At 39.5% G+C, this 23,664-nt stretch overlaps 2 protein-coding genes and 1 long non-coding RNA gene across 3 annotated transcripts in view; 2 read left to right on the top strand and 1 right to left on the bottom strand.

The window, feature by feature from the left end:
- Positions 1 to 3,161: 3,161 nt before the first annotated feature.
- Positions 3,162 to 21,289, bottom strand: PLAA (phospholipase A2 activating protein). Its single transcript, XM_076361643.1, has 14 exons — positions 21,024 to 21,289; positions 18,809 to 19,002; positions 16,951 to 17,051; positions 16,749 to 16,869; positions 16,251 to 16,418; positions 15,072 to 15,207; positions 14,398 to 14,567; positions 13,287 to 13,444; positions 12,130 to 12,349; positions 10,985 to 11,053; positions 9,344 to 9,415; positions 8,397 to 8,498; positions 5,369 to 5,533; positions 3,162 to 3,885 (listed from the first exon to the last, which is right to left on the bottom strand). The coding sequence occupies exons 1-14, from the start codon at positions 21,287 to 21,289 to the stop codon at positions 3,320 to 3,322; spliced, it is 2,508 nt and encodes an 835-aa protein (XP_076217758.1). The 3' UTR covers positions 3,162 to 3,319.
- Positions 9,412 to 11,754, top strand: LOC143172337 (uncharacterized). Its single transcript, XR_012997331.1, has 2 exons — positions 9,412 to 9,461; positions 11,654 to 11,754. It is a non-coding gene; the product is annotated as an uncharacterized LOC143172337 (long non-coding RNA).
- A 178-nt stretch (positions 21,290 to 21,467) lies between the features above and the next one.
- IFT74 (intraflagellar transport 74) overlaps positions 21,468 to 23,664 on the top strand; it is a 42,653-nt gene continuing 40,456 nt past the window's right edge. The window contains exons 1-4 of the mRNA XM_076362255.1: positions 21,468 to 21,516; positions 22,270 to 22,410; positions 22,848 to 22,983; positions 23,503 to 23,551. Coding sequence (XP_076218370.1) covers positions 22,294 to 22,410; positions 22,848 to 22,983; positions 23,503 to 23,551 — 302 coding nt within the window. The 5' untranslated portion in view covers positions 21,468 to 21,516; positions 22,270 to 22,293. The remainder of the gene's footprint in view (positions 21,517 to 22,269; positions 22,411 to 22,847; positions 22,984 to 23,502; positions 23,552 to 23,664) is intronic.

Here is a 23,664-nt window from a genome sequence, read left to right as displayed (position 1 = left end):
GCGTCATAATAATAATAATCATTACAGAAATCTTTTGATTCATGTATCCCAGGTTATGTGACTGTAGTCTCCATTTGTTTTGGCAACTACAGCAGTTGGTGCTGACCTAACTCAGTTTTGATTCCTCCTTCAGTTTCCTAGTAAGGCATTTTATATTGTTTGCTGAGTTCTGGTCTAAGCAGATCCCAAGTACTTCCACTTCATAAGACCCAAGGCAGGCCTAACAAAGGTTTAATGTGAAGTGCTACTACGTGCTGTTTGCTGTTCTTTCAAAGAGCTTCCATTTTAGCTTAGAAAAAGATGCCAGCAGAAGAATTATATCGTCTACTGAGAAGCTTTGAATTCTTAGCGGAGGACACAATTTCTCTCCAAGGGGCTTTTGAAATCTCTCAAACATACTTTTACTATTCCCCTGATGAATCAAATCAGGAGCACTTAGCACACAGATCTTATTTGAGGTTTATTGCTTGTAGATAGGAAGCCAGCTCTGAGTTCCATGCTAGGCACATAGTTGTTTTCAACGTCCTCTGGTCCTGTAAGATTGTACACCGTGGACCTCCCTGTCTGGCACGTTTCCTAGGCATAGATTTAACATCCTTTCACTGAAACGGAAACTTCATCCTGGTGACCTCCTTAAGGTTTTCTAGTTGTTGGTGATCTCAGCAGCAGATTTTGTAGCACACTTACATATATTTGTGTGTTTATATACATGCATGCTTATGTGTACCACAATGGAGTTTTAGAACAGTGTCATTTAAAACGAGCAATAGCGATTATTCATTTTCAAGATAGTACCGACAAAAAGAGGATATTTAGTTGTTATATGTCAGAAGACAGAAAAAAAAATGTCCACTGCTTTGTAAAAGATGAGAGTTTCTCCCCTTTTTGCATTCAACCTGTGTTAGCACGTACCCAGTTTTGCTAGCTTGGGAAAATCCTCACTGAAAGCTACTGCACGAATGCATGAAGACCTAAGAACACCAAGACGCTTCTGTGTCAATTAAAAAAACCCCTTGTTGTAAGATCTTACAACACACTGTAAGATCTTGCTGTGTGTTGTAACTTTTTTTTTCCATTACCTCCTTTACACATTACCTCCATTGCCTATGCTGCCACTGCATGTCTCTGCGGAGACAGACCCTCCAAGGACAATTCTTTGGGGATGGAATCCAATGTCCCCCAATCCCTCTGTTCCCTCAGACAACGCTACATCATGGAACGGTCAGGTATCACAGTACCCTGTAGCAGCAGCTGTCCTTCTATCCAAATATTCCTGGCCTGCTTTGTATATCTTGCTTAACATGTAGTGCTGCAGTCCCCAGATGAAGGATTTTTTGCTGTGCCCCATCATTTCCCTGCAAATTTAAGTGAATTTTGTACTATCTCTTAATATACCATTTATTGGAGTTGCCAGAATATGTTTATTAATATAAACATTAATTTTTGGTCTGGGAAATTCATGACAATTTTCACATAAAGAGGTAATCTGTAACAGAGCAATCCCACAATAACAAAACCAAAATGTTAGATGAGTATAGATTTCTTAAAATAGCACATGTACAAACACAGTTAAAAGAGCACAACATGAAAAAGCTAAAGCTTCAAGAACAATTGTATAGTAGGCAACAAAAATTCAACAGTCAGGCACATTATTTCACAGAGACGTTTCCTAAAGGTAGCTTCTTAGATGTTTTCCCAGAAAGGGTTTATCTATTGTTAAGCACTGTAAATCCTGAATAATCTCTTGGACTGCCTTACACATGAACCTGCAATGGATCAAATGAGAAAAACTGTGACCAAGACCATGATCAAGACTTGTGAGGATAAGTATCCGGAAATTCAACAGAAGTGTAACAGTACAAGTGTGCAACCAAGGATCTGAGAAGCAAGGTTTGCTGGAAGTAATATAGTAATTCAGACAGTTCAGTTAGATGGAGCAAAAAAAGTTAGAGCTCTTGGTCACAAAATCCTTCACATCTGGCACAGATGAGGCAGACAGCTATCATGTGATGAAGAGCTCATATGCTAGAAGAGCTTGCCTGTTTTTTTCCATGTTTCCCATTCTATTAGCCTAAGGAAAAATGTAACTTGAACATTGACCATCTTGACTTCATCTTAATTCTAAACCAAAGTGTAACATTTGCAGGAGCCGTAGGAAATAACATTCCCCTTTTGAGCTGAACATCTTGGATCTGCTGGGAGAGCTGTAAAATATTATTTTCCCTTTTCACAGTCACCACAGTTATTATGTTAAAGCTACTTCATAAAACGTGACTTTACATTTGTACAGTCTAGAATATTTCAGTTGTAAGGGACCTGTAATGATCAAGTCAACTGCCTGACCACTTCAGGGCTGACCGAAGTTGAAGCATGTTGTTAAGGGTATTGTCCAAATGCCTCTCAAACACTGACGGGCATCAGGGCTTGGGGCATCGACCACCTCTATGAAGAATCTTCCAGTTCATGCTGCTCAACCTGTTCTCTGCACCTAAATTTCTCCCCCACTCTTCAAGATGACTTTTTTTTTTAAAAATCATCTAATACTTTACAACATACTTTAGAGTAAGATACTTGCTATCAACTGGTGGAGTATTCCTGTCATTAAAAGTTAAAAGTCATATAAAAGCTCTTGTAGAAGTTCAAGCCATTTTACAAGCTGCAAGATATTCACAAGTGACGCATGACATCTAATGGCAGTTAAAGATTCTACCCCTCAAAAAGTCACCTGATTCTAGGTTAAAAGCAGGAAGAGCCATAAAACAGCTAGGTTTCAAAAAAGAAGTGGAAAAAAGCTGATGGAAAATTAGGTAAATGCCATTTCCTTACCAGCATATTTGACCAGGGTTAATACTAAACAATGTTAACTAACAAGCTTGTGAAAAGCACCATTGAACTTAACCGTTCTCAGGGCCCCTTCTCTGCTGACAAAAAGCACAGTCAAGAAGCAGACTCATTGTGCTGAAACATAGAAATGTGGTTGAGGTGGGTGTCGGAGTCGACAGTCACTGAATCACAGCCATTTCCTACATTTCCATCTAGGTGACCTTTAAGTACTGAGATGGTTTGACTTCTTGCTGATCTATTTTGATCTGAGCTACGTCAGAAGGACTTCCTGCAAAGATCCTGTGCACTATAGACTTCAGAAAAGCAGTCAAATGCCAAACAGTGTAAAAAGTTTTATTTGCTCTGTATCTTGCAACAAATCAAATTTAATTAATCCACAGTATTTTCTCAATTATAGTCTGTCACAAAATATGAACAGAAGCATCTTTTTTTTTCCTGCATACACCATCTTCCAAGTGCTAAGAAAAACAAACAATTATAGCAGATTAAGAACAAACCTACAGCACTCCTTTACTTTAGCTGGTTCTGATACAGAGGCATACTTTTTTATTTGAGAGTCAACTCCAAGAGACTTAGCTAATTGCACAGCATTTGTGTCATCACTGATTAGTGTCCCAAGAGCCACGAGCAGTCTAAAAATGGCTTCAAGATCTTGAACAACTTCCATAACTGTGCTGATTACTGATAAACATTGAGCTTTGCCCTCAATGTTGTTGACTTTATGTAAACATACAGCATAGTTCAGTGTCAGTGTGGCAAGCGCAATGTGGATGTTCTTATTATTGCTCGATTTCATTTCTATTGCTTGTGTCATTATTTCATCTCTCTGTTCCATCATGAGCTTCTGGCCTGCCTGGCTGACGAAACAATTGCAAAGAGCTCTAAGTGCCAACAGCTGGTTTGCTTGCTTTCCTTTAGGGTTCAGAAATTTAAGGAGAAGGACGATAAATTGTACGTGATCCTTTTCACTGCAGAAGTTCTCATTCACAGTGGGATGCCTGACAGACAATCTAAGAATGTCTAGGGCTGGAAAGACAATATCTAAGAAACAAAACAAAAAAATATTTTAGTGATAATATTGCATTATGTGCAAATGTGCTGGTGATTTTCTTTCAGATACAGACATTCCTAAACCCCTTGCTTTGGGAACAGACAGTAATGGTTTCATGCAGGAAGAGATTCAGGTAAAGCACACGTTGTTTGAAATTCATAAAGACAAGTATTGACAAATCCATTCTAGTAACACTTCAATTAATCACAGAAAACATGCTCCTTTATTTAGGATAAACACAATGCTTTGCAAAAAATCTTAAAGTCTTTCCTAACAGCTCTAATTGAGAACACCGAAGGCAAGCACAAAATATTAGCTAATGCGAAAAGGTCTCTGAAAGCTTCTCAGTGACTCAACACCTCAGCATCTCCCTTTGTCCTCATTCCATATCTTACAGTTTAGTACAGCTACAGAACTGCTTACAGAAAGAAAAACGAGAAAAAAATGTTTAGACTACCTTCAACTCTCAGACATCATTTGCAAAGAAACAAACAAAAGTCCTCAACTGATCAGCTGGAAATCATTGTAAGGAAACGGAACTTAAGAGTTTGTTCAGTAGTTCTCCCCCACTTCACCAAATTTCAAATACATCTGGCTCCTTGGGTCTACTATCAGTATGCCATGCTTATAACCAAATCAAAGCTGAACCTGCTAGCTGCTTATTAAGCAGTTTTTCCTGCAGATATACAGAATCTTGAGAATTAACACTATGTACAATACAAAGGGTCTAAAAGGTATGAAGACATTAGCCATCACCAGCTCCCAGCTGTACAAAACAGTTTAAATGATGTTATATAATGAACATGAATTTTTAATACCAAGTCTTCAACTGCCATTTCAAGAAAATAGTTCATTTTAACTGCATATTTAGATATTTGTATATGAAATGTATCCATTTTTTCCAGAATGTACAGTAGCAACCAAAATAGTCTTTCCAATCCATCAGTAAATGAAATTATATCACCTCCACTCTTGCATTCATTCAGAATGTCATTTCACTAATGCAGTTCTGACCACATAACCTAGCTTCAGTAACTTCTTTTGTACCATATTTAGCAGGAGCTACTTTTGAGATTTTTAAAGTAATTTTTCTCCATAATTTCATCTCTCATTTGGTAACTTAAGACTCCAACCTCACACTTCTTTGCTCCATTTCCAAACAAGCCTCAACACCTCTTTCTCAAGGATGCTCCTGCTAATGAAATAACCATGACTAATGTTTATATCAAATTTCTCCTTTATGTTTACTGTTGTGCCAACAACAAAACCTGAGAACCAATTCCCCATTTTGCAATTCATGTCACTGCCCCTGCTACTGATCAGCACTGTTAGCTATTTATCATCTTCTGGTTTCTATTTGGGTTATAAACTCTTTGGGACAGACCCTGTGTGACAGTCAGCATAACAAGACTTCTAGTTCATGGTGAAGTATTGATGAGATGACAGTACAAAAACATAATTGCAAGTGTCTACCTTCTGGCCAGTTAACTGCTCTCCATAAAGTCTGAAGTTGCTGTGCTGTAGGTGTTTCTGAAGAGGTGTTGCATGTCACAGACAATAACTTTTCTAGGATTATCAAGTCATCCTCTGTAAGCTTATGTTCTTCAGTTGCACTGCCGTTAAGTTCCTTTAATTTGCCTGTAAGACCAATAGAAGAGGCATGGCTTTCTGACATTAGAAATTCACAAATCCAGATCTTGAATGAAATACTATAAAAACACTTCACAAACAGTTGTAATTGCTTTTTTTTTGGGGGGGGGTGTTAGATTTTTAAACATTACTTTTCCCAGTGTCATCATCTTTCTAATTTTAAGTTTTTAATCGTCACAATGATTGTTACTATTAAGCCCCCTCTAATACTGCAACACAGAGATACAGAATTCACATCTTAGCCTACATACAGGCCAAAAATGCAGAAAAGAATCACAAGACCGTTAGTTTTCATAACTGAAATAAGATTCCTTTTTTGCCCTTTTCTATCATTAAGTAGTAAAAACAATAAAGAAACTATGTTCTTAGTGTAATCACAGTTTTTGTATTTTTATTATTTAAGTGCCATAAGCAAAATATGATTGCACCATGCCCTATATTCAAATTTCAATGTAATTTAAAAATCAAAGTATTGGAAAAATTATTTTAATGTACAGCATTTTCCTTAAAATGGATCTAGCATTAAGCACCTCCAATCATGGGTCTTCCAGAATGTCAATAAACACACAAGCAGGCAGCATTTCATTAGTACACCCTTATGAGTTTTATAGTATGCACAAAAATCAACTGTGGGCCTTATGAAAAAACAAATATACAGCTATTAAATCTATCCCGGTCCAGCCATAATATTTACAAGTGTATTTAACCATGCACTGTTACAAAACTGCAGGAAACTCAGTAAACTTAGTTTTCAGATTCTAAGCTTCAAAAACCAAACCACCCACTAAGCCTGTAGCTAACACAGTTATCCTTCAAGAATATTGGACAAAAATAAACTGATGCAGTATGTTTTTAAGCCTAAGTAGAAGTCTCTGCTTTGCTATAATGTAGCAGAATGAAAGTCAGCCAGTCTTGCCATTCTCCCTCCTAGTAAATTCTGGACAAAATTTTACTGTAAAATCTGTGCACAACTAAAAGGAGGCTAAATCTATTTACTAGTGACAACCTCCAGAAAAATATTTTCTAGTTTGTGATCCCTTACCTTCTCCCTGAACAAATACCAGAGCACAGGAAAATTCAGGGAAACAGGATGAAGCTAACTGAAGATTCTTCTGACTGGTATTTTTAAACAGAAAATGAAACCTGAACAATACGTAAAAGAGCAATACTGCAGACAAGGCCCCAGAGGGTCGCAGAGAGACCCTGTCAGGCTTGAGAAGTGGACCCATGCAAACTTCATGAGGTTCAACACGGCCAAGTGCAAGGGTCCTGCACCTGGGTCAGGGCAATCCCCAGTATCAGTACAGACTGGGCGATGAGTGGATTGAGAGCAGCCCTGCCAAGAAGGACTTGGGGGTACTGATGGATTAAAAATTGGACGTGAGCCAGCAATGTGCGCTTGCAGCCCTGAAAGCTGATGGTATCCTGGGCTGTATAAGAGGTGTGGCCAGCAGGTCGAGGGAGGTGATTGTCCACTTTCCTGAGACGCCACCTGGAGTGGGACCCCATCCAGCTCTGGGGTCCCCAGCACAAGACAGACATGGACCTGTTAGAGCGGGTCCAGAGGAGGGCCACGAAAATCAGACATACCTCCTATAAGGAAAGGCTGAGAGAGTTGCAGTTATTCAGCTTGGAGAAGAGAAGGGTCCAGGGAGACCTTATTGCGGCCTTTCAATATATAAAGGGGGCTTATAAGAAAGATGGAGGGAGACTTTTTACCAGGGCCTGTAGCAATAGGACAAAGGGTAATGGTTTTAAACCGAGACAGACAATGGAACAGGTTGCCCAGAGAAGCTGTGGATGCCCCATCCCTGGAAGTGTTTGAGGTCAGGATGATGGGGCTTTCAGCAAGCTGACCTAATGAAAGATGTCCCTGCCCATGGCAGGGGGGTTGGACTAGGTGATCTTTAAAGGTCCCTTCCAACCCAAACCATTCTATGATTCCATGACTGTAAGGCCAGGAGCTTGCCGTCTTAAAGGAGTTGGATAAAGATGAAGGTATACTTTTTCTAAAAGCATAATCTCTTGTTTTAAGTCTCCTTGTCAGACTATCTAGACAATGACAAAATTTTCAAGCTCTGTTTAAAAAGGGGAGGGAAGGAAGCAAGAGAATTTTAGTTTGGAGATCTTCAAGGCAGGTACACTGTGAATACAAATTAGTTTTACAAAACCCATAAATGTACTAAGGCACTCTACAGAAACATACTGAAATAAACTGGTGACAAATAAGGTAGAGATTCTGTGGAACATTTACAGAAAATGTAGAAGATGACATAGCAGAATAGGAGTGAAACATGGGAAAAGAGAGGGAAAAACAAGTCAATAACATTTACCAAAAATGTGTATAACTACTAAATATTATACACTGTTTTCTTTTTCTGGTATGCAGAGTGTTCTGCTTAAATATAGAAGTGACTATTACAACCTGTGAAATTGCAGAATACCTTACTTTAAAACTTCATAGATTACACTGTATGGCTATCTGGTGAACTAAAACTTTCATGAGCAAGATCAGAAAGGGTTTGCATGTGACCTGCATACCCAGCAGCTAGGCAAAAAAAAAGTACAGTATCCAAATGAACCAGCTTGATAAAAAAAGATGCCGAACAGCAGACATAAGCCAAGAGGAAAAAAAATTGGATATCCTGTATTAGAGTTCTTGTGAAATTTACTCATACTCCTAAGCCTTCAAATACATGCACCATTAAAGCGATGAATGCAATTTTGAAAGGTCAAAACCAAGAAACAGTCGGAAAGCTATGGAAAATCACTTAGCTTTTTGAAAAGATCAAAAGTGAAGTTACTTCAGACAGATGAAAAATAAAACCATCCCTGAAATTAAAACACAGACCCAGTATCTGCGTAGGATTGGCCTGGTCAAAGGTGACAGCATCCTTCTTCGGAAAATAAATATTTTCAACTTTCGCTGCAGCTGATTGGTAGGCGCCCATTCCTACATAAAGGAAGTAGGAAAAGTTCAACAGTGTACCGAAGTGTCTGACACATAACAATATCCTACCAATAAGTCTCTCCTGCTGGACATTACTCAGAAAAATATCTTTTAAAAACACTGAATGCTTATGCAAATAGCTGTCATTCCCTACATTATTTTTGCATTCAAGGGTTAAAGCTTAAAGCAATACCTTCACAAACTGTTCTCCCCAATGTAAAAATTTACCGTACAAGTGTAAATTATTAACAGTGATTTCTGAAGTACATGAACTAAATACAGAGTCATTCATAGGAATGGGTATTGCAGATAAGACATGAAAATGGCAAGGGTCGTTTTAGAACAAAGAACCCTGCTGCCCCTGAAATCTTGTCTTTTGATTATTTTCATAATGAATGAGGCAAGGTTTTTCTATATTGCAGATATGACCAAGTTATGTCACATGCAATAGTAGCCTGAAATCTCTTTAGAAAAAGAGTATTAAAAAGCTATAATCTATGACTTACAATATTTTCCTAGAATCACAAGTGAATTAGTGGCTGATACTACTTAATGGAAATTACACACATATATCAATTTCTTTGATCAACAACATAACTAGAAGGAAACCAAAAATCCTCTCAAAAACAGATTACATCATATATTTTAAAGCTTCTGTGCATGATTCCTGCATGTAAAGGAAGGCTCTGTTATCCCCATTTTCTGAATAATTTCCAGACAATAAGCAGCTTCACTTGGCTCATTATTTTTAATTAAGTATAAATTTGCATCAATATAGAATCATTGTCAAAGGAAAAACCAAAGCAAAAGATCAGGGATGCTTTTCATTGGCAGGCATCATCTCTTACCTGTATATGGATCAGCTCCACCCACTGGAGCTACTGCATTTGATGCTGAACCAGGAACATAGCGACCAGCACCTGAATGGAAACATTAGGCTTTTTAAACACCACCATCAGTAAAGAGGTAATGTGCACCTGTATAAAGTTACTAGCTTTCAAACATCACTATTAAAGGTGTTATTTTGCACTAAAGGAATTAAAAAGAAGTCATCTTCACTTCCTGACATTTAAGGATTAAATCTATGTATATGTGAGGGTGGTGCTGGTGGTGATGATGGCATTTGCAAGCTAAGTGACCCACAGCTGGGAGACATTCTGGCCTGGTCTCTGGCACCCAGTGGTGCAAAGGCCCTCAGCACAGCAGATACCTTATCCATGACAAGCTCCAGGGGGAGGGCACCGCTGCCCAGGCCTGGCCTTGCTCTGTGCCTGAGGCCAGCAGTGGCCTCTCCTGTGGGAGATGGACTCTGTGGTACTGAGGCCTCAAGTGAAGGAACTGCAGGGTCTTTGCATCTGCAGAGACCACAGCCTAAGCCACATAAAGCAATGGAGGAGACACAGCTGGAGACCAGAGTAGAATAGGAGCAGAGAAAGACTGTCAAGATGGGGAACACTTCTGCTCCACCTGAAGATCTGCAACTGCAGAACAGGCACAGCGCCTTGGCACTGATGAGGACAAACACGCAACAGGGGATGCATCAGAGCCAGCTGAGACTGCATGTCGTGTCTGCAAAAAGGGGAAAGGCAAGCAGCAGTGATGGGAGGCTTCCTCCTGCAGGGTATGGAGGCACACATCTACTGACATGACATGACATCTTGGGAGGTTGGTGTCTGCTGAGAGCCAGGATGCTGCAGAGAGACTGCCAAGGCTTGCCTGACATTCAGACTATTACCCTGCTACTCTTCCACATGGGCATCAATGATACTGCCAAGGAAGTCCTGGAAAGTATCAAGAGTGATTAGAGAGCTCCGGGGGCAAGTGTGAAGGGCCCAGGTGGTGGTTCTTTGCTGCTGCCAGCAAAGCAAAAGCACTTGAGTAGAAACAGACTCATCAAGTAGGTCAGCAACTCACTGCAGGGCTGGTTTTGCAGGCAGGACTTTGGCATCAATGACTACAGGACCCTCTCTGAGGAGCAAGAGCTACTGATCAGGGATGGGATAAGCCTGACAAAGCAGGGCTGGAATGTCTTTGCAAACAGGCTTGCTAAACTAGTGAGGAGGACTTTAAACTAGCTATGCCAGGGAGGGTTAAAATCTAAAATTTAGGGTGGAAGGTATGAATAATGGTCATGTAATAAGACAAAAGGAATAAGGGAAAAAAGAAAAATACCTCTATGAATATACACATTCCTGTGTTGGCCATGCATATGAGATTTTAACAAAACATAAGGTTTAAGACCTTACTCCTCTGCTGTAGAGGACAGAGCGACATGAGGGCTCTCCAGACAGCAGAGGGGTCTCCTCTGCTGAACAGATCTGGACATGCTTTGACGGTGGCAGAGTCCACCTTATCAGTCTGTCCCACACTACTGCCCGAAATGGAGAACTGCAAGAAACAGTGGTCTGGAGCCAAACACTGAATGCAGCTGAACACGATAAAATATGCATCTTAAATGCTAGCAAGACAGATTATGAATTTTACATTACCTGTAAATGGATCTGCCGCAGGTATTGAACTTGATCCAGATGAAGAGCCTGGAACATAACGTCCAGCACCTAGTGAAACAGTAAGAAAAGCAATGACTACTATACACAGCTTGATGTTATTAAAATGTCAATACTTTTCAGACAGAAGCAGCTCAAAAATAAAGCCAAACATCAAATACGTCTTATTGTTTATTGTGGCATTATAAGAAGTCTGATCCTATCCACACAGAAGTCTCCTGCTGCTGAACAAATTCTTCATCATTATTTGAAAGTCAGAAATTTGTTTTCTGGGGCATACGCATTGCATATTTGGACACAGCTCAATCAAAAGTTGTGCGTAAGTTCAGATGACTGCAGCTCCGTGAGTTACATCTAAACCTGATTAACAGCCTGTATTCTCATTTCTAGTTTGTTGCAAGAAAGAGATTTAGCTCAATTATTTTAACGACATTTTATTCCTAACTTCATCTTTCTGAAAGTAGTTGAAGTAAGACTGGTTTATTTTGTAAATGCGATAAGCAGGATGTAACTGATTAACATGTTCAACTTATGAGTAATTAACTTACTCTAGTTCTATTTCCTGCCTGAAAAAGGGTCATTTATGTATTTCACTCAAACTTCAGTTCATTCTCTAGCTAAATTTTTGTATTTTATTAATTGCCTTAATAGCACCTGGCCACCTCTTGGAGTTTTCTTCTACTGGAAAAAAGACTAGACTGAAGAATACAACTGGCTTGATTAAAATTTTGTTGAAGATTTGTTCTCACAAATACTTCCGAAGTTTGTCAAGTTTTCATATTTTTCTTGTCAGATCTATCTGTGCCTTGCCCTCAATCATTTGAGGACATGAAAGTCCTGTACAAGAAGTGCAGGAGCTATGAAACTGAAGTTTGCCTGAGCAGAGAGTGAGATGGACTGAAAACTGACTGAGCAGCCAGGCCCAGAGGGTGGTAATCAGTGTAACAACATCTAGTTGGAAGCCAGTCACTGGTGGTGTACCCCAGGCATTGGCACTGCATCCAGTCCTGTTCAACATCTTCATTAATGATCTGGAAGATGGGTCAGAGTGCAGCCTCAGCAAGTTTGCCGATGACACAAAACTGGGAGGAGTGACTGATGTCATCATTTAAGTTTAAAACTTTTACCTGTAAATGGATCTGAAAATTGAGCACTTGTACTCAACAGTGTTTGCCCCTTAGTGTTGTCCATAATGAACTTGGCCACCTGATCCAGAAACATAGGATTTAGATCATTCTTTTGCAGGAAGTTGTATGCAGTCAGCCAAGGATCATCAGTGATGTTATATGGCAGTTTGTAGGAAGGCCCACTTTCATTTACATCAATAGTGAAAACATAGTCATACTCCTTTAAGCAGAATAAAAATAAAAATAAATTAGACGTTTGTCAGCACTTTTTGCATAAGGAGTATCAAATGCAGACTAATAATGGCCCACGGCTAAGCCTAAAAATTTTAATACTGCTACTTGCAGATTGCATCAATAATACTCTCCTACACAGGGTGCAAGTAAAAAAATACTTAAACCATACCCTGCGTTTTCCTGAATTCTCTATCTCAAGAGCAGGCTAGAACAATGTATCATGATAACGTGTGCAGATATATTACAAAATAACAGATGCATCAGGTAACCCTCATGGACAGCTCTGGCTGCCTGCAAAGCCATAGGGCAGTCAGATGCCTCAAAAAACTTCAGTCTTAAAAGCACACTTCTAATACTAGAAAACAACAAATTCCTAAGGTTTCTTTAAACCATGTGAGAGGCAAAATTAGTATCTCAAAGGCATTCCTTCTGTGGTGGCACTAGACAGACACTTTTCTGTGTGTATTTCAGTAAAGGAAACATTTTTCAGCTTATCTCTCTTCAGGTTCAAAAGTTACTACAGAAAAGGGGTACAGAAAGCCTGGTACCTAATATTTTAGGTAAGCCTCACATTATAAATTGTATGGTTCACTTCCTTTGGAAAGGAAGTTAAAAATAACTTTTCAAGGTATTAGCAATAAATACTAGAGAACTTGATCATTTCTCTACTAATAGTTTACCTTTCTCCAAAATAATTTGTCTCCATTGGCTTGCTTGTTTTACAGAACATGTTTCAGAAGTAATAAAGCAAGTACTTATACTTCTACCGCTGAGTTTTAATAGATCAAAGACGACAAAAAAATACCAACAAATACCTATTTTCTAAATTATATTTTATCTACACAAAGACTGAAATAAATTTTTAATGGGAAATTAAGCATTTTACTTTGGAAGGAATAAAACCAACTGAAGTTTGCATATACCTTTCCTTCAAATAAAACCTTTCCAGATGTTTGTTGTGTGGCTCCAGAAGAACCGACAACATCGCCAATCTTTATCCATCTTCCTTCACTAACACTCCACTGATATGCTTCTACTTTTCCATTATCTTTAATAAGCCGTGTCTGTCCATCTCTTGTTCCTGTAGACAGTAGTGTTTAAGAGTTTGAACAAATTCAAGAATATGATTTACTTTAGGAGAGGAAAAAAAAGTCTTCAAATAGCGCTCAAACTTAAAGATGGAAAAGACCAACAGTTCACCATGATTTAAAGTCACAGCACAAGAAGTAACTAGATACTACATGCCACAAGAAGAATAGCAGAAATCTTGACAATGGCATTTTACAATTATGGTAATGGTATCTGCTACCAGACTAAGTTGCAAAAGCAATCCTTAAGTCAAATATTTCAGAAGTTTACCATTTTCCCAAGGAGATGACAATCAAAAGAGGTGACATTCTCCCATAGTCTAACGAGATGGGAAGCTTCATATGATTGTAAGATTTATGCCACTTGCTGATCAGAGCCAAGGGCTGAGGTCCCTGGTTACTTCACCTTGGGAAAAAGTATTTGTCTATTTAAGAGTAAACTTAACTACCACTGCTTCCACTGTATTCTCAGTAATCTCCCAAGTACCTTGAAAGTGTAAATTGACTCAATCAAGACAAACTCTTTTTCAAGCCAAAAGCTAAATCAGAAAATTTGCATCTACTTTTCTTTTAGGAAGAAAATTCCACATTTAGTAGTCCTTTTGCAAATTACATAACTGTCTCATGTATTATTGGCACAGCTGGCATAACAGATCCAAAACATCTTGAACATGCTGCAGCATCCTGAATTCCACCTTCTTCTAAATTATCTCGTAAGATAAATATTTTTTACCATTTTAGTCTACAAAAAAAAATATATGTGTATTTAAACTAGAGCCTTGCCTCCAAAAGAATCAATGAAAGGATAGTAGAGCAAAATTAAGCTGTTTTCTTCAGCAATTCTACTGAAAGTAATCAAAGCCTTAATTTTGGAAACCATGGAAAGTTTCAATACCTCAGAATCAAGATTTGGAGGCATCTCTAACATGAGAAAAGTACAACTTACCAGGTTCTTTAAGATGTTCTCTTCCAGGAAGGTCATCAGCATTAATATCTCCTAAATCACCAGTTTTAGGGTCAATGGATGCTTGGGAAAGCTCATTTTCAAAAGCTTGAATCTCCTCAGCACTTGCTGTACGTTCCAAAGACTCTGTAAACACTCTTATAATTCCATCACTGAATGGAGAGAAAACATTCAAACAGAAATACTATTTTAAATGTCAAAATGATTACATACATTCTAACAGTGACTTCTATGTCACAAGAAACCATCATTATTTCTAACAACCCCTTCCAATTATTTTTATGAAAGGAATTCGCTCTCATGCTAAAAACACCCAGAGAAGGACTTGAGCAGATAACCCTATCCCTAGTGTAATTTTAAAATCAAGGTAGGATATGCCTATTAAAAGGGTTCTTTATACAGTACTTCTAAGTCCATTCTCAGCCTATTCATGGTTTACCACATTCCCAAAGAACTCACTCTACCTCTGCAATTCACATAACAAGAGAATGACTTTTTTGGATGAAGTATAGCACGTTTAAATTTAATCCACACACACACTTTGATGGCTGTATTTGTAAATCTAAATTAAACTGATATCTAAAGTGATGCTTGCAATTTCATCAAGGGTTTGCAGATTTAGATCTAAAAATACACTGTAAGTAAAACCTGGATACCTTGCACCAACTACGATGTCACCATTGTCTAACACACAGCAGCACCATACAGACTGAGCTGGGAGTCTGATTGTTTGAGCACATTCCCCTTGTTTCCAGATTCTAAGAGATCTATCCTCTCCAGTAGTTACAAAATCTGAAAAGAAAAAAAACAAAAACTTTTAAAGCATAATTTTAGTCTACTGTGATACTAGATGCCGTTCTGCAACTGGGCATCTAAAAATTACAACAGTCAAAGAACCTTTCTACAATTTAATACTACTCTCAATTGCAAGACGAGAGCTAAAAGAAAGCCACCACAAAGCTGTCTTCTCAAAAAAAATAAAGTGCATAAATTGCAGACTAAGCAGCCAGACAGGGAATGAAATTATGCTCAAGACAAACAAAAGATTCCTTCCTCCTTTCAAGAGTTTAAGCAAAGAACTTTGAACAATTTTATAACCATCGCTGTTTTATCTTACACTATACCTCCTTTAAATTCAGATTTTTTGCAAGGTAGGCGTGCTTTTTCAGGAAACACACATAAAGCACTCTCAAAAGTCTATAAACTCCTCAATGAGGAATTTTAAGGCATAAGAGATTTATGACATACACATCCACTAGTATAAATGCACTTTACCTGTTGAACAAATGTGCAAGTGTCCCATACACCACACAAAGGTCACTGACTTGGAATTTCTTCTGCAACTGCCTGCAACAGCTAGTTCTGAACCTCTAAAACTCTAACTCTGAAATAAATGCAATTAAGCCCCACAAATAAAATTCTTAACCTAAACTATTTATAATGTACTTTGAAAACTTTCTGGGGAAGTATCTAAATTTACATTATCTCAAACTTGTAAGCCACACATTACCATTTTAGTACTCTGCAACAGTGCTGAAATACAAGTGGCAACCTAGATGATAGTTTTGCCTATTGCTTCGCCAAAGTTTCACTTAAGCCTTACAATTAGGCCTAACTGAGGACCTTTCATCTCACATACTGCCAGAGCAATTCTGATGGAGGTGTGACTTGGAGTCAATCACAGTATTTTTTTTAATTATTTATGCTAAAGGAAAGAAGTAAATTAAGTACTACCCGAGTTCTTTAGTTGTGGCAGCTCCACTGAACTACAGAATGCCTACCTTGTCATTTCATTTTGGAAGAATGTTGGGTAATAGTCACAAAAATATTCTTACCTTTACATTGAGGGAAGACAGAGATGCTGTATATATAATTTGTATGTCCATAATATACCTGCAGACACTCGCCAGAGATCTGCCATCTTCGAACACTAGCATCATTAGCACAGGAAAGGAATTCCATTTCACTGAGAATAGCTAAACCTCTCACACAATCTTCGTGTCCTTTACAGAAAAAAGGAAAAATTTTAATGCAGCTTTTCTTTCAGCAGTATACCATTTCTATTTAGCTCACATCTAAATCCTGGCAACCAATCTTCATTATGGGAGCAGTTTAAAAAAAAAAAAAAAGTAATTCATTCCTCATTATTCTCTGAAAAAAAAAAAACCCAACCTAAAAGTGATGGGATTTCTGGGCATACAACTTGAGAGACTTTAGAAATCCTAACTAAAACTTGTTCAATTTATCTATGGTTTTGGGGGGGGTTATTTTTTTTTTCTATTTTCAAAAGAGCACATAACCCTGATGAAATTATGAACTGCAGCAACATTTACCAGTGAATGTTCTTTCACATCTGCCTGCCTTCCACAGTTTAATAGTTTTGTCAGCTGAACCAGTCAACATTAATCCCTGTTCAGGCAGTATTTTCACTGCCCATATTGCAGCTGTGTGACCCTGCAAAAAACCAAAATTGTTAGACTTGTCAGAATCAAATTCAGAGTACCTATTTTATATTCATGTAGAGGAACTTCATACCTGTAATGTCATCATACATCTGTCACTCAACCAGACCTTGGCTGTTGTGTCCCATGATCCACTTAATAATGTGCCAAATTTCCCAGATGAAAGGCTGCAAACTGGAATGAACGTTCAAATCAGCACTGACAAGTTTTCTGCATTGCCACCAATCTTATGCCAGCAAGTTAGAGATGTATTTAAGGCAATTTACTTGGTATTACTAGCACATTTTGTGTTGAGGAGTTTGGGGAAGAATTAAGTGGAACTGTAGTTGCACTGCAACCTAGAAAGGAGCTGCTTAAAAATGTCTTCACCTTAGATTACAGAATTTCACATTTTTTTGCCATTCATATTTTTAAATTTCTCTTCGTACCAGATCTCTTCAGAATATGTTGACAAGCAGGTTAGGTAACTAGTCAAGACACAGAATTAATGCAAAGGTTTAGTTTTGAGATTACAGAGAAAGCCAAGATTTCATCAACACGTATTAATTTGTGTCCTCAAGCAGCAAGATTTCGTACAAAAAATACTTAGCTCATCTTGGAAGGCAAAATACTACTACCAAGAAACTGCGGTGACATTTAAAGATTTAGCAAAAAGATAATGTGCAAATGCTCCAGTAATACATAGGCATAAAACTGAACACACACGGTGCTAATAAGGTTATACTAATAAGTTTACAAAAAGACCTAAGTCGTAAACAGAGAGTACCCTGTCCATCTAATCGTGCATAAAAGGAAAGTATGGCCTTATGTTTCTTGCTTCTGTGACTCCACAGTGAGAACTGGACAGTATTCTACCCCTGCCACTTGTCATGCCCTACTTTTTCCCCCACCTTAAAACAGATTTTACAATTAATGTAACTTTACTTTTTTAAATGTTTTACATTACTGTAAAAATTGCTACAAATACAGATTCCCCTACAAAAAGGTAACTTGCCTAGAACATCTCATCCCTTTTTACACCTCTGGAGGGAGCATGTCACATGCTGTTTTAACTACTCATCCATCCCAGGTTTCTTATAGAGTACACAAGCTATTCCATGCCTCCTTAGACAGTGACATTATCTTTACTTCTCAGAGAAAGCCAAGAGGTTTATAATACAAAAATAAATTTTTGGTGCTGCTTAGCAGTCCAGGGTATTTTCAAACTGGTCTCCACAACCATTCTTTAACACAGTTAAAAAAGTCCCAAAACCTCCAAGACTTAAAAAGTTTATTTTTGACACCCTGTAATAACATGATTAAACTGTTCAAAGGTCTATTAAATACTAGATCAGCTCATGAAAAGACAAACTTAGTATGCTAATATGAAAATTGATGAATCTTTTACTATATAGCTCAAGAAAAGGTACACAAAATTGGTTTAATATGTCACATGTTGCACTGACCTGACTAAAGAGAGATGAAATTTCTGCAGTGAGCTTTTAGTCTTCACTATGTATTTAAAGCACCAATTAATATTAGATCCCCATCTAGGTAACAAAATGAGCAGTGAAAGTTTGTTTATTTAGGAAGCTCACTTTTTCTACTTCTATCGACTTTGACATAAAAATTAAGCATAATACATGGAGAACTAAATTAACTGCTTAAAAATGCAACTCTTGGCAAAAGGGTAATCACTCTGTAAATTGCCATGTGTTCACATACAAAGTAAAAGCTCAAGCATTTATCAGTGTAAACTTGGAAGTCCTTGCAATGAAGTCACTGCATGAACGGAGACTATAAAATCCTATTTGCAGAGGCCATAATTAAAAATTTGCTATGTTAAATACCAAAGAAAGCAAAATTCAGTTTTATAACTTCAACTTAATTTCCTCTCTAACAAATCACATTAACTTTTATGCAACAAACTCGAAAATAAAATGACTACATACCTGTGTTCTTATGACCCTTAAGGACGTAAAGAGGAGCTGGGTTGTCAACTGTGAAAATGCAAATATTATGATCATTGCCACCAGTTGCAATCAGCCCACGAGGATAGAGGTCACTTGGAGGTATGATGCACACACAAGATACAAAATTTGAGTGGCCACTCATACAGTGCATTTCAGTAAAACGCCTGTTAAGACTAAACATATACGATAATCAGTTCAGAGTCATGACAGAAACAGTACTTATTTGAGGCACTGAATTACAACAGGTGTTTTATACTCCCAACTCTTGAATTAATAACTATGCTGCATTGTGCTGAATAAATACTATGGATGACCTAGAAAGAACGAAAGACTTAAAAATTATATCCCCGCATTCCAACCCAGTAAGCAATATTTAAAGCTTTCCACTTGTTTTTCAGTAATGGTAGGCCTGGAAGGACTTAGTTTTGTTTTTCCATGCTCGTTGGCAAAAACTGTGCCCAATTTGATCAGAGGTAGTTACAGTTTGCCCTTATGAAATCTTTTGTTGTCTCAAGACTCAAATATGTACCCCAATACACCCTAAAATAACAGAGCACATAAATGAAGAAAGTTTACTGCCTGCCAAATCTATTCACTGGCTCTTAATTAGGAGCACTGTAGAGGTTTAATAGTTAAATAGTTTGTAACTCATTGAAGCAGCACCCTTATTTCTTCATCATTATCCAGCTCAATAGTTATGGCACTAACTAGAAAAAGCTACTTATCCCCACAAAATAAATGTGTGAGTTGTGGTGGTGTTCGTTTGGTTTTGGGTTTTTTTCCTTTCTGTGTCTGTTTTGGGTTTTTTTTCCCAAAAAAACCCCCCATATATCACACTGTCACCCTTCATTCTCTAATGCTTGGAAAGCTTGCGATATATAAGGCAATCGTGACGCTCTTCTAAATTCTAAAATGTCTTCTCTGCTGAAGGTACAGAGAACAAATGCAGGTAGCATACCCTCCTGTAAAATTTAAACAACAAAAATAACATACATCAGTTTGCTTACCCACTGAACCCTGCCTACTGTAATACCAGAGTCTTCAAAACAGAGAGACATAATCGTGACCAGCACTATGACTCTGCATAAGTTACCCATGTCTTCCTCATACAGCCCTCAAAAATTGTGGGTTAGAATCGGGCTTCCTTTCCAGCAAAAAATTTCTATGTAATTTAACAAGTTCTTTCCCTTCTGATGAGAGATTTAATGAGACACACTTAATAAGATTAGTCTTCCTCCCCCTCAGTTGCAGAGCTACAGAGATCAACTTAAACACATACGTGAGCATTCAGGCAAATTTGCCAGTTATCTCTGTTTTGCTGGAAGGCAGTGGAAAGAATATCCATGCCTAGCAACTTCAGAATTGCAGTTCACAATTTGAAAGCACAGACAGGTGAGGAGATATGTCCTGTGGCTTCCTGCAATACCCTACATGTCCACCATCTCCTATTCACATCGCTTAGCAGCACCTCCTCCGGTCACAATGATACGCTGAAAAATTCACCGAGTGAATTCAGCAACACAAATCCAGTAGGAGACAACCCTGTACAACATGAGTATCAGCGAAAATAGTGTTAGGGTTTTTTTTCCTTTTCCGATGTCTTTGTGTATTTAAGTTTTCCGTGTAGTTTTTGCTTCATATTCCATTTTACGTTCAAAGAAGTCTGCTCAGCAAAGGCAAAAAAAGTTTTTTAAAAATATCCAAAGCATACCGCCTTACTGTCAAAAAGGCAGCATTTTTACTTAGCGCGATTACTTTGGTACTGAATACCAAGAGGTGGAAACAACATTAATACCACCTGGAAAAAAGACGCCCAGATTTATAGACGTTATTAGCGCCTGCAAAGCACGCTAAAAATACCGACATACAGTTGACTGTTTGAGCAAACCCGACCTTCCCCAAAAGCGGGCACGCAAGCGGCGATGCCTTGGCCATTCGCAAACCCATCACAACGCCTCCAGCGAACAGACTCCCACCGCCACGCACAAGCCCGCCACCTCCCCCGGCCGCCGCCGATTCAGCCGGGGGTCCCGAGCGAGGACACGGCCGCGGGGACCAAGCCGGCGGGGCACGGGCGGGACCCCAGCGGCTGCACCTCCGCGCCCCTCCACCCGCAGAGCGCAACCCGCAGCGGCCGCCCAGGCCCGCCCAGCGCCGGCGGCTCTGCCGATGAGGGCCGCGGCCCGGCACTCACCCGTCAGGAGCCCAGAGCCGCGCAGTTCGGTCCCGGGAGACGGACACGAAACCGCCCTGGGGGAAGAGGCCGCGGGTCAGGCCCCGCACGTCCTGCCCGTGCCCCGCCAGGGAGCAGCGAAGCCGGTACGCGCCGCCCTCGCCCGCCATGGCGGGAGGCCGCCGAGGTGTCCTGACACAGCAACCGCCGCCACTACCGGAAACCGCCAAGCGCCACGCCGGAAGAGGTGCCACTGGGCGCGCCGGCGGCGGACGGCGAGACTCCATGTCCCGGCAGGCACCGCGCCCCAGAGCGGGGGCAGAACTGCCGCACTTCCGTCGCGAGGCACTCTGGGAGGTGTAGTCTCCGCGGGCGACGGCGGGCGGCAGGCCCTCGGGGGCCGGAACGAGATTTCCAAATCTCGCGATAGCTGAGCGCTGCGCTGTTTGGCTGGGTGGTTGCTGCGATACCGGCTCCGTTGTCTGGGGAGGCTTAATGGCTGCCGGGGAGTCCGGTGAGAGGAAGGGGCTGCTGCCGCCCGGGAAGCGGGGTCCGCGCCTGTCTGCGGGGCTCCCCGCTTCTGTCGTGAGGGCCGTTGGGGCTGCGACCTCCGCGCCTCCCCGGCTCCAGACGCCCTCAGCCTGCCTGGGGGCGGGTTTTTATCGCCCCGAGGGAACAGGGGTACTTCCTGCCTGTTTGGCTGGTAGTACCACCATCGCACAGGCCCCTCCGAGCAACTGCCCGGCCGCTTCAGCGATCGAAAAGCTGTCTCTGTATGCTACGGCTGGGCCGTAGCTCCTCAAGGCGCTGGTGAAAGCTACCAGGATTTATCAGGGGTAGCGCAGCCAGGGTTTGCACTGGTGACTGGTGATGCCTGAAGGACTGTCTTCAGATAACCCACATGGATATTTACAACAGCTGTTCACTTCCAGTTTGTTTCATGGGAGACTTGAGTTCTGTGTGGCAGATGCTGAAATAATAAATGCCACAAGAATTAGCAGGAGTTAACTGTTTAACAATATAAACTGAGGGCTGACTAAGCACTGAAGAGAGACTGCTGTCTCACCTTACTGATGGACCTTCTGTGGTCCTTTCTGAGCACTGTCTCTGTCTCGTACCATGGTTTTCCAGTAAGGAAGTGCTTCGCAGATTTCTAAAGAAAATTAAACTTTTAATAGGGGGAAGAATTAAGCTTTAAGGAGTCAATCTCTGGGTAGTTTTAAAGAACTTGTGCAAACTAAAGGACTGTTTCTATCATTCTTTCCAGGGAGAAGTTCAAAAGGGAATAAATATGGCCAGCAGTCACAGACCTCCAATAGCTCGTCCTTCTTCAAGAGCAGGAATAGGGCTGACTGCAAGGCCTACCTCTTCATCAAGGACTCCATCAGCAGCCAGAATGGGAACAGGGGTATGTTAAAAAGCTTGAAAATTAACTTCAATATATTTAGATTTTTACCCTTTTTTGTAATTTTTTTAGTACCATGACTGGAGTGATAGTTTCTCAGGAAGAATTTTAAGATTTTAATTTTGTAGAGAGTTTTATTTTCTAATTTTGGCTGAAAGGAGTCAAGGAAGTCTTGCATCAAGACTTCTTCCTGGGAGACCTTAATAGCATTAATGTTGCAGACAGAGGGAACAATGAACAGCTGCTCAAAGGTAATCTTTTACCCATCTGCAGTGGACATTTGGCTGAAACATTGTTTACCTGAAGAGATGTAAATACTAAAAGATTCTTATAGGAACAGTATAGAGACTAACTTAAATTTTTAATTGCTTTGACAATTGCATAAGGATAATAAATTCATAATTCAGGGTTGGGAGGTTTGTGTTTTGTTGTTTTTATAGATGCCTCCTAGTATATCAAGACCTGGTTCTCGTGGTGGTTCTTCAACTACTGGAGGAGTCTTATCATCTCAGATTAAAGTTGCAGACCGTCCAGTGACTCAACAGGGATTAAGTGGAATGAAAACTGCAATGAAAGGTATTTTTTACTGAAAATAGCTATGAAGGTGTCTGCAAACGTTTTAAAGAAATATTTAGGTTTTCAAAGGAAAACTTTTAATCACTGTATAAATTGCAGAGTGGTTAGCTATGATTGATAGGAGTAGGAGAAAAGAAAGGAAGATTAAAGCATCCGTCTTTTATTTTCTTTTCTCTTGGCAGTCAAAGAAGACAAAGGCTTTTCTGTGCCTAAGCTGTATTTAACAATCATTCAAAAGAATAGAACAGGATCAATTGTGTCTTTTTCCATCACTGCAGAATAATCAAAATACTTTGTTATATAGTAACTATTCATACAGCTGAAAAAGTAATGTTTATCTTCACAACAGTCTAAAATTAATTTCTGCCTTCGTTTGTTTTAATGAGGTAAAATCTATTTAAGAACACTGAAAAGATGGCAGTTTTCTGCCTGCAAATTCTGCAGATTGTTTTCATAATTTACAGTTCATCAAAATCAGTTCGTTTTCTAATAAAATGTCATCTTATTCTTCTCTATCAGGTCCTCAGAGACAGATAATGGATAAAACATATTACCTTGGACTGCTGAGGTATGTCTTAACAACACATTCAAACTGCAGAAGGTTTAATGCTCTGTTCCCTTTCTGACATCAAGTTTGTTGTGCTTAACAATAGCATGGGATAAGTGGTGTTCATTTATAAT

This window comes from Aptenodytes patagonicus, chromosome Z (assembly GCF_965638725.1).
Source record: "Aptenodytes patagonicus chromosome Z, bAptPat1.pri.cur, whole genome shotgun sequence".
Taxonomy (NCBI): Eukaryota; Metazoa; Chordata; class Aves; order Sphenisciformes; family Spheniscidae; genus Aptenodytes; species Aptenodytes patagonicus.
The sequence above is the reverse complement of the archived record's forward strand: the minus strand, read 5'-3'. Positions and strand labels throughout refer to the sequence as shown.

What these genes read in the sequence shown, in the direction of transcription:
- PLAA (XM_076361643.1), bottom strand. Translation starts at nt 21,289, where the DNA reads ATGGAGTCTCGCCGTCCGCCGCCGGCGCGCCCAGTGGCACCTCTTCCG. An exon ending in ATGTGAAAGAACATTCACTG is followed by an intron (nt 16,419 to 16,748) that starts GTAAATGTTGCT and finishes TTTTCTGTAAAG; the next exon opens with GACACGAAGATTGTGTGAGA. An exon ending in TGGAGCTGATCCATATACAG is followed by an intron (nt 8,499 to 9,343) that starts GTAAGAGATGAT and finishes TCCTTTATGTAG; the next exon opens with GAATGGGCGCCTACCAATCA.